Consider the following 10,899-nt stretch of genomic DNA (forward strand, 5'->3'; position numbering starts at 1 on the left):
GTTCATGAGGGAATGGGGTGTGGGGAAGGAGGGGGGAAAATGAGGAGCTGATTCCAGGGGGTTAAGTGGAGAGCAAATGTTTTGAGAATAATGAGGGCAAAGAATGTAAAAATATGCTTTACACAATTGATGTATGTATGGATTGTGATAAGAGTTGTATGAGCCCCCAAAAAAGAAGTTTAAAAAAAAAAAAAGAACAGGTTAAGATTTCAGATGGGGACCAAAATTTTCTAAGGAATATTATTAGTAATGCGAAGAGGTAACTAGGGTAAACACTTGGGTTCCTACCATATTCGGACAGAAAAACAAAGTAAAAACCCCTGCCTATTGGATCAGACACATCCTGGCGACTGCTGCAAAAATGGTCAGGGACTTCAAGGGCCCTGTACTGGAACAGGCCATCTGGCACTGCACTACCCGGCACTGAGTTAGGGCCACCACACAGGAAGGAAAGGAGGAACACGCGCTCCAACATCACAGCTCAGGAGACAAGGCAAAGGGCTCACTTGTTCGAACTTGCTAGAATGTCTTTATTGTAGCTTGGGGCAATCAAAAATTTCTCTTCAATTGGGAAGTACTGGATACAGTCGTGGTGAACCTCTCACTTATGTTCAAAAGATGACAAAAATCATACACGCTGCTCAGTGTAAATGTTCCTACCCTTCTGAGTAAATCAAAGACCTCAGGCTCTTTAATAATCTCCTTTATGCCTCTATTGGAAGAAGAAGCCTCCTTCCATTAAGCTCCACTCTAAATTCCCAAGAGGAACCCAGGGATTCTATCCAAAATTATGGTCTTCAATTTTGACTTGGAGTCAAAATGTTTATTCCAAAGCACAGGCTTGATCATGTGTAATTAGCCTTGGGGTACAAGGGAGGGCCCACTGCCTCAGCACTTACCTGAGCTGTAGCTGTCAGTTGATGATTGAGAAATGGAGCGAGACAGGGAGCGGCGTCCAATTTTGGTGGGACGTTTGTTGAATTCTTGCTTCTGGTCAGCAAATTGGATCTGCTAAGAAAAGAATCCCAGTTATAAACAGGACAAGAATCTCCACATTGGGACAGCCATGCAAGGCTTACATTATCGGCTCCTATCTTCTCTCTCAGCTGACCTGATTACATCAACCCGGATTTGGAATGTTCAGAACGACTCTTTGAAGAGAGGAATGAATTCTCATACTTTACCCACTATGCTTCTATCACATTTAAATCTTGGATTTTCTCTGACATACTTTTGAGAATAACATTGTGTCCCCTCTACCCCTAACAAAAAAGACAGAAGGAGATAACTTGGTTAGAAAGTTGAGTCACATTCAATTATGAGACATAAATCTCTTCACTGAAATAAAGTGGGAAGTGAAGTGAAGTGAAATGAAGGCCCTGGAACGGTGGATTGACACAGTGTTGCATTATCTGCAACAAGGGGCTCAAACACACGAACAATTGTGAGATGGCACAGTCAGGGTTTCTTTCCTTCTCTTTTGCATAGGATCACTATGAATTGGGACCTATTAATCAACACCTAACAGCACCATATTTACATGAGAAAACGGAGGTAAAATAACTGCCCCCACACCCTGCCCAGTTTTCAAGATTCTGATGCTGGAAATGTGGTATAAACAATAACAACAAAATAGGTTTTGCATTCAGATAGAACTTTCTGGAAATACATTCAAATCCTGCTAAGCCACTTATTAGCTAAGTGGTGCTGGTACCGTGAGTCTCATTTTCTCACATATGCATGAAGATAACTACTAATTTCACAAGGATGCACACGGAGTCAGGTAGAAATTCAGTAAATCCACTCCACTCCCGACCCCTACCAGGTCTTGCAAGCAGTCCAGTAGTTTAAAAAAACGAGTGAGAAAAATTAGCTTTCAGGTGCATCTTACTTGCTGTCTAGTTGATTCAGAGTGACCCTACAGGAGAGAGGGGAACTGCCCAGAGGGTGTCCAGGGCTGGCATCTTTACAGAAGCAGACGGCTACAGCTTTCTCTCAAGGAGCACCTGGTGGGTTTGACCTGCCAACCTTTCAGTTATCAGCTGGCTGCTTCACCAGTGAGATTTATTTTTCTTAACATTTGGAATCATAAAGTACCTCGAAGTCCTAGCTTGATCATTTGTCTAAGCATCGTATGTCATGGAAGGGTAGACAAATGACCCAAACTCTGAGGTGCTGCTTCAGACAACTGTAACTTTCTTATAGTTTCTCTTCCACGGTTGGAGGATATTGATACTTTTTAATATATTATAAATCGAAGCTCATCTCTGTTATTTAATGACTATTCTTTTTCCCTACCTGAATGTTTGCTGAGATTCTTCTGGCACAGAGGTGGGTGCACTGATAAGGACCATAGATCTGACAGCTGATGGAAAAAGGTGGGTCCTTGATGCAGAATACGGGTAGAGCTGACCGGAATGAAAGCAGGTGGTGATGGTTACATTTCCTGCAGGGGGCGGTAGCCATCACGTCATTGCAGTAGGGCACGGATGAAGACAAGTCACAACCCAGGCCACACTGGATTTGTTCATTCCGGCCATAAGAACAAATGACGCCAACAGGAAACGTCATTGGATTAGTTCTTTCTGACTTCCAGTATTAGCAGCTCTTGGCAAAATGAAAAAATGCCAAAACGGATCCTTTCGGTAACGTGCACCTTATTCCAAAGGGATGAAGTGCTCTTTCTATGCACTCATAGAAGCAGCCGAACACTCGCCACACTGAACACAGCGGCAGGGGCTGGGTGTCCCGACCCTGTATCCTCAGACACAGATGCCTGGCACGTAGCATTCAATCATTCTATTCTAGCTGTCTCCACTTCCTGGACCTGGTGAATTTTAATAACTATAGTAAGCATTAAGACAAGTCTACTGTTAGAATAATTTTAAGAGCAACAAAAAGTTGGGAAGGAAAAGGACGAGAAGATGAGGGGACAGTGGTGAGGCTTCCTCACCGGATACTAGCGCACCACCCTTGTTCGAGATGTCCCTGTCTGCACCACCCTTGTTCGAGATGTCCCTGTCTGTCTGCTCTTTTGAGAAAAGGAGTCGTGACTGACTCCCAGAGACTCACATGGAGTCACTAAACAGCGCCCACTAACCCTGCCTTAGAGAAACAAGGGGGTTTCACACAGTTCGTGGGGAAACCCACTGTCTCTTTATTCACTATGAGTTGGCATCGACCTGTTGGCAGTGACCCAGAGTCTGGGCTTTTCATTCCATTTATTTGTGACTTTTGGGAAGCCTCCTCATGTAACACCACCACCAGCACCACCACACACCACTAGAGGGGGCCAGTCAGGCTAGTTCTCCAGCGTTGCAGGTTCCCTGAGTGGGTACATACCGACTTACTCAAATAAAGCGATACCATGTAGTACCTGGATGGATCATTTATCTTAAAGAGTTCCCCTACACCGAGTTCTCCTCACTATAGAGTGTGTCCATTGACGGACTGTCCTCCCGCCCACCACAGTCAGGGCTGTCCTTCAGCACTGGAGAACATTGGGCTACAGAGGCTTTCCCTACTCACGGCCTTAAGAGCTTGTTTACTGGTTAGACACTGGACTCCTTAAGACAAAAAGATATTAGAGACTGCTTTCGCCACATAAATATATGAAGGTAGACAGTTTTCGCAAGAAATGTTTCTCTTATACTAGTAACTGGGATCTATGGGGAAGCAGGTCCTTCCCTGGCGTCTCTCTTCCATCCATCATCCTTATGAGCGGTGATGTTCCTGACTCAACAGTCTGCCTCTTCACCCAGGAGTGCTCTCTGCCCGTCCCCACCCCCCACCTCCCACCCCCCGCCACTGTGGAGCCTTGGCGGTCTACCCCAAACTTTCCTGCCTTGTCTGTAACCCACCAGAGCCTTCAGAGTAACTGGTTTCCTCAGAGACCCGCCGAATTCCAACCAGCATTAAGGCAAGGGAGGGGGAGAGGGCGAGGGCTGACCTGGTGCCAGAGGCAGGAGGCAGGGAGGGAGTACAAGCAGCTGGGTTCACAGCAGCAAGCCTGGCAAAGGGGAGCGGAGCCTCACCTGGGCTTTCACCCCAGCGCTGCCACTGACAATGTACTTCTTCTTGCTGCTCCGCATAGTGACATTGCCAGTCTTACCGCCACCTCTGTGGTCCAGGGACCCTGGTGGCTAGGCCTTTAAACCTTCCTCATCAGCAATTCAGTTGGCTCTGGTTCCAACTAGTTTGGTTGTTTGGGGTTTTTTTGGTGGGGAGGCTACCCTTTTCCCAGGAATCCCTGAAGCAGCTCCAACAAGACTGACTGCCAGCCACAGAGCTCCACTTTAATAAGGCACTTCCGTTAGTGGTTCATCAGCCATTCTGAAGTCGGGTGGCTGTGTTCTTACACAGCCCCCCCACCCTTTTTCCCCTAAACACCCAATTACACGGATCCTCTGACCTCTAAACCTTAACAAGTCCCTAGACAAGGCCCAACTTGCATGAGCATAACAATAGCTTATTTATATAACTGGTGCACTTTCCCCTGCTATAATTAACTTGCTAATTAGGTTCCGTTTTAACCTTACCTCCTCCTTTTCCCTGTCAGATGATTTCTGTTAACCTAGTCTCATTAGAAAAACATTAACCACCGAGCCCCTAAAACAATGTGGGAACTGATTCACACGGTAAGAAAAGGCACTAATGGTGCCAAGTGCTCTGAGAGGCTCCGTGTCCTTGGGATGCCCGTCCTGGGGACACGTCCTCAGCCCTCTGCCCCACGCCTTCCTGTGGGTCCTTCACACACGTGTTTTGACCCAGTGGTCTCCACGGTGTGGCTCACGATTGCTGGGGGACACTGGGGGTTTTTCTTCCCAAAGAGTGTGCAGCTAGGGAAAGGTGTGGCTGCCAGGGGAGTGCCGCACCTCCGTGCCTCCTCCTCCTGGTGACTGTGCCACAGAAAGAAGCAAAGCAAAGGGCCAGGAATCGGGCTTCTCACTGATGTTTTGGAAAGAGACCAGCTAAACTATGTTATAGTCAACAAGGACGGGAATATGATTTGGATTCTTTAACAGTGACTGCTGGTTGAGCACAAGACAGAAGATTAAAATGGAGCTGATTTTTGCCCGCCCCCCTCAGGATAATCTTTTATTTCAGGAGAATAAAAAGGCAATACGATGTACTTATTGCCATCTGGGGGAGAACAAAACTAAGTTGTCAGGCTGGCCCACAGCAACCCCATGGGGGTCCGAGCAGAACTGTGCTCCACAGGGGTTTTGCTTGGGGGGTGGGGGTGGGGTGCTAGATCACCAGGCCTTTCTCTGGAACCACCTCGGGGTGGACTTGAGCTTCCAGCTAGCTAAAGGGCTTAATGAGGTTGCACCGCCCGCCCGAGGACTCCTTGAGGGGAGGAGAGCTAACAGGAATGGCTTGCTAGAGTTTGTGGGAAAATTCCATTATCTTTCCATTCTATTTTCCATGAACTTTTTAAAGTCCCCTGGTCTTTACTAAGTGCATATAGGCTGCCAGTCCTATGTATAATTGGCTCTTTTAATCTGCACAAGAATCTTAAAACCTCAGGCCTTACTATCCCCGTTTGACATCTGAGGAAATTGGAGCTCAGGGAGGAGAGGGGATTCACCTTCGGGTCTCCCAGCAGGCAAGTGATGGCGCTGGAATTGGAGCCTGCCTTTGGGTCAGGAGTGAAACTCTCCCTGCTGGCCCACACCCTGCGGCATTCATCAGAAGACCAAAGAGCTCCGTTGGCCCTAGTCCTAGGTATACTAGCTTCACCTCATTTCTCTTAATTTATGCTATTTTCTTACCAGATTGGGTCTCAGAAATAACACCATCCCAGATGGTCCTGGGGCCCAAGAATTAAACATCTAACACCTTTCCCTTGGCAACCTCCAACATTGAACTCACATTTTCAGGTCCACTATCACTCAGTCGTTTACTTGTATGACAAACACCGGAGACGAACTAGTTGGTATCTTTTCTACACTCTAAGTTGGCTCAAGTGACTCCCTCTGAGCCTGAGGCTGCTCAAATTCGACCAGAAGACACTTCAGGATACCATTACTGACAAGGGAAACCTGGCCTCTTCACAACTGTAACCCTGGCGTTCTCACACTGTCAACACACATCGAAGTTACCGGGGTGGCTTATGAAAACACGTATTTCCGAGCCCCTTAGGACCCTGGTGCTTCCGCTTCGCGAGTGTAGGGTGACTGCCTGGGAGGTCCACACAGTGAGCGCACCTGGCTACTAAACAAGAGGTGGAAAGTAGAACCCTGAGACTTGGCTCTTCAGGTCTGGCACACACGCCCGCATGCACACACGCACACCCACACACCACCCCACGGCTCTCTTTTCAGCCTAACAATGAACAGGTCTTTAAGGGGTAGCTTAATACCTGGGAGATATGCATACCTTAGAATAATTAACCTTTGGAGAAAAAAAGGGCAGCATCTCCAAAGGACAAGGTTCAGCAGGGTTGGGAGAGGAGGAGGCTTGGCAACAGGAAACAAAGGAATGAATGCTGTTACATTGTGGGGGGTGCAATCATGGAAGGCAGTGAGCATGAACTGCCGAGTGGGGAAGGGATCTGCTCTGAAAACCTTCACCCAATTCACAACCAGGTGTGTCTGTGTGTGTGTGTGGGGGGGGGGGGGGGGGGGGGGGGGGTCAGTCCTCCCAAGGACACCTTAGAGGGCAGACATGAGGATCCATTTCTGAGAAATCAATCACCAAACCCTATGGAGGAGCTGTGTTCTACTCAGACACATTTGGGAGCAGCCCGAATTGGACTCTATTCCACAGCAACTTTCTGGTTCTTGGTGGTGTTTTTAGCTCTGGGGTGGAAACCAAGGTTTTGTATTTAGAACAAATTGCCAGGTGAGGCTGATACTTCTGGGCTTACTCTCCTTTGCCACTATTTTATCCTCTCTGTCGTGACAATGACAGGAGCTTTGTGACATAGTGGGCTATGCATTGGGTTGCTAACTTCAAGTCAGCAGTTCGAAACCACCAGCCACTCCTCAGGAGAAAGATGAGGTTCTCTACTCCCCTGAAGAGTGGCAGCCTCAGAAACTCACAGGGGCAGTTCTACTGTCCTACGGGGTCACTGTGAGTCAGAGCCTACTAGACAGTGAGTATGGTTTACTCGAGTCTGGTTCCCACATGCAAAGTGGAAGCAATGATACCTACTTTGCCTCAAGAATGTTCTGAGAGACAATAAAATAATGTCTGTGAAAGGGCAATCACAAATTATTTTATTCTTTTAGGTAAAAATATCTTACCCTACAGTCCGTGGCTGTCTTGAAGTCCATTCTCTCTAGGACAGAGTAGAACTGCTCTCTCCGTTTCCGAGACAATAAATCTTTGCAGAAGCAGAAAGCCTCAGCTTTCTACACAGCAGCTAGTAGTTTTTAATTGCTGGCCTTGTTCTTAGCAGCCCAAGGCCTGACCCACAATGCCACAAGGACTCTTTCTGGACACCCAGAACCCTCGACACGAACTTAGCCCAAAGGCCGAGAAGCGATACCCAGAACCCGCTAAAAACTCTGTGAATGTTGCTGATGCATGTTTTTTCCTGGAGAAAGGGCCCACAGTTGTCACCAGCTCCTCAAAAGGGTCTCTGCTTGCAGTGTCAATCCTGATTTGAGTTAGCAGCCACCCCTCTACCACCATCACTTGCAGGTGGATACAGTTCCAGAAATTCACTCTGGCAGGTGGACAAGCTGCCGGGCAAAGGCTTCACCTACAAGTGAGATTTCTTCTCTCCAAAAGCAAGCCAGGTCGTCAGCTGGCCAGATTTCCTATGGAAAAGTACTGTGCTCTGGAGAGCCGGGGTGGGAGGAGGAAATATTTAAATGAAGAAACTTCAGAAAGGGTTACTGCTGATCTCCATGCACAGGAGAACAGGCATCTCCTTAGCAGAAGAGAGGAAGGATTTCAGGGGGAGTAAACACATTTACAAGGGCAGTTCTTAAAAGGATGTGTCCCTGAAACTTGCCTGCACAAAGCTACGACCATAACAACGCTTCCCAGGGAGACCACTGAGGGAGCAGAGATCCCCACCCCCACCCCCAAGCAGAGGCTTCTCAGTGACTTGATGGTGTGTGAATGCAGAATGCTGCCTTGTCCACCCGCCTTTGAGCCTGGGGCTCTTCAGACCGCACCCTGGCTTGTCCCTGAGGGAGGGCCGCCAGCACAGTGAGTACTGTCAGCTGCGGCTCTGCTCTGCTCCTGTTCTCAGGGAGGAAGGCAGGCAGGTCCCAATTACTAACAATTCGCCTTCTCTGCTGCCACTTCCTCCCTGATGAGGCTTCTGCTTCCTTCGGAGATGGGGATGGTTTCTGTTGGGAGGTTTCATGAGACTCGTGTGTAAACTGGAACACCAGCTCCAGCAGGGTTGGGACAGCTCTCTCGCTGAACTGTGTGTGGGCCTGGTCTCCTGGGTTTTCTTTTTTTTTCTTTTTTTTCTTTTTTAACATTTTATTAGGGGCTCATACAACTGTTATCCCAATCCATACACACATCAATTGTGTAAAGCGCATTTGTACATCGTTTCTCAGAACATTTTCTCTCCATTTAAACTGGTCTCCTGGGTTTTCAAAGGCACTTGCGCATATCACAGGTAAGACTTGGAAATCTATAGGTAATCTATTTGAGAGTTGCTAACTTTGCTGGCTAAGTGGATTATCAATGGCAGCCTGATGAAGCACTTCCAGACCAAGACATGAGTTAATGATTGAATACCTGAAAGGAAGCCTCTGAAGGTTAATGTTTGGCAAGGAAAAGGTAGCAGACGATGCAAAGGCATTACTGCAGATGCATTACTCCCTACCCTTTCTCGTTGTCATGAAAAGAAAGTGCTGGTTGAAGTTATTTTTGCAAAAGGGAAGGGTCAAGAAGTAGCTAAAGGGGAGAGGTGCTGTGTGTGTTACATAGATAGCCAAGCTTTGTCTTATTAACGAATGTTCTCTAAGAGCTTCCACAGCCCCATCTCACAAGCGGCAGGCATACTAACTCCCCTCCTTTGGGCAGTTTCCCAAGGAGCCTCTCTTGCACAGGGAAGGTGTATTTAGCAGGGAACGATTCCATCCAGTCGATTCCGACTCAGTGACCCTACAGGACAACAGCACTGCCCCTGTGGGTTTCCAAAGCTTTAAATGTTAGCAGGAGAGAACAGCCTCCTTTCTCCCACAGAACGATTAATAGGCTGGAACCGCTGACCTTGTGGTAAGGCAGAGACACTATTACTGATGGCCATGAGAGTTACTGTCACGAGTCCCAGGATCCTCTCCTAATGCAGAGTCCAATTTTTCTGTAATGTTCCCAATGTGGCCCCCAAGGAGGTCGGAATTCCTTCTTGTTATTAGAAAATGGCTACAGAGCCAAAACACAAACTGAAAAACCCAACCATCATATTTTTCTTTAGATGTAACGCGCCCTACGTTATAAGGTCTCTTTTCATCAAATATTTTAGAAGTGAGCACAAGGTTCTGAAAGAGCATGAAGAACAGCAACAGCAATAATAAACAACAGTCATAAAAACAGGGTTTAACCACAGGCTCTTATATTGAGCTTTTGTTCTCAATCTTCTTGGGTCTGCTAGTGCTTAATTTTCAATTATCAACAGTTCATTGACGTACATAATTCTGTAAGTGATAAAAACAACGACCTGGAACAAGTTGTAGAGGGCCCTAACCAGATCCCCATGGGGAAATACACAGCACTCTGTTTACATATGAAGCATCAGTCTGTGTGAGAATTGTAAGCAGTCAGACTAATCTAGAAGAAACCAGACAGGTAGGAACAACTGAACGATGGTGTTTTTAGATCCAAATTTGAAGTTGTATCTAAAATGCTAGGTTTTATGTACTAGCACTTATTAACAAACAAATCCTCGTTATCACTATATTCAACATGTTAGGTAAATACCGTACTTGGACGAGCTGTGCTGAGAGCTGCAAGTGCCTGCCTTCTAGAACACACCTAGGAAGAAGTTGGGGGAAACGTTGTGACTGGGGTGCGGGGACCCAGGCATGTAGGAGAGAGACATGACGGAACGCCCTTCCCACAAGTGCTGGGTGTCTTTGGTCACATGGTTTTTTCTTTACCCAGGAGAAAGTAACAGCTTGAAAAGAGAAATGCCAAGTGGTGACAGGAGACTGGACAATAAACACAGTCCCCTCAGCACCCTGGCAGCAGCAGGCAGGCCCCGCCCGGCCCATCAGAGACAAAAGGGCAGCCTCCGCTCTCCTAGCTCTCCTACCTTCCCAGCATCACTCCGAGCTACCAAATAGGGTGAGGTGACCCAGTGGGTCGCATCAGTCGGAAATTCCAGTCACCACTGTTTCCCAAGCACCGGCCCTGAGAGGGACTTGTTCTTGGTGATGACTGTCACCTTTCGGCAGTGGTGGCCTCTCATGATCGGGAAGCAGGAGGAAAAGCAAAGTGACCGGGGAACTCACCATCCACTCAGGCATGTGAAAGGCTGACGTGCCCTCACTCCCGTCCCACTTCTCCATAGTGCAGGCAGGGGGAATCTAGGTCCTGAAGCAAAACGGAAAGTGCGTTTGGAAAAGCCAGGGTTAGCAGGGTGCCCCACAACAGACCCAAGCCCAGGGCTTCCAAAAGTTCTCAGCGACTCAGAGAAACTGTGTGCCCTCTCACAGGTCTCCAGTAGTCAACTGCCTGACAAGCCCCCTTCCTCGCCAGCGTCAAAGCCCTCTGCTGTTGGTTCCGAGCTGATCAGTGAGCATCTCCACCCAGGCTCTAAGTCTCAGGCTCCCCAAACACGGGACCTCACCTTCCCACTGAGAACTGTGTGCAGAATACAGTAGGAACCAAGGGCTTCGTTCTTCCTTTCCCCGAGTAAGGCACTCCTTAATTTTCTCCCGCCCCTCAGGACACGTCACTGCATGTGCTGATACCAAGATC

At 47.8% G+C, this 10,899-nt stretch overlaps 1 protein-coding gene across 6 annotated transcripts in view; it reads right to left on the reverse strand.

Annotated features, from left to right (window-relative positions):
- The window catches only part of AHCYL2 (adenosylhomocysteinase like 2), a 50,206-nt gene extending 39,704 nt beyond the window's left edge, over positions 1 to 10,502 (reverse strand). Inside the window, exons 1-2 of one of the 6 annotated variants that reach the window (XM_045288697.1) lie at positions 10,431 to 10,502; positions 900 to 1,008 (exon numbers count right to left, since the gene is read on the reverse strand). In XM_045288697.1, coding sequence (XP_045144632.1) covers positions 900 to 1,008; positions 10,431 to 10,487 — 166 coding nt within the window. In that variant the 5' untranslated portion in view covers positions 10,488 to 10,502. Of the gene's footprint in view, positions 1 to 899; positions 1,012 to 3,949; positions 4,007 to 4,034; positions 4,284 to 10,430 lie in introns of those variants that run through there. The other 5 variants (XM_045288696.1, XM_004707810.3, XM_045288695.1 and 2 more) reach the window with 5 other exon arrangements.
- Between the last annotated feature and the right edge of the window lie 397 nt (positions 10,503 to 10,899).

The sequence above is a fragment of the Echinops telfairi genome, unplaced genomic scaffold (genome assembly GCF_000313985.2).
Source record: "Echinops telfairi isolate 266 unplaced genomic scaffold, ASM31398v2 ScPeMD7_23;HRSCAF=83, whole genome shotgun sequence".
Classification (NCBI taxonomy): domain Eukaryota; kingdom Metazoa; phylum Chordata; class Mammalia; order Afrosoricida; family Tenrecidae; genus Echinops; species Echinops telfairi.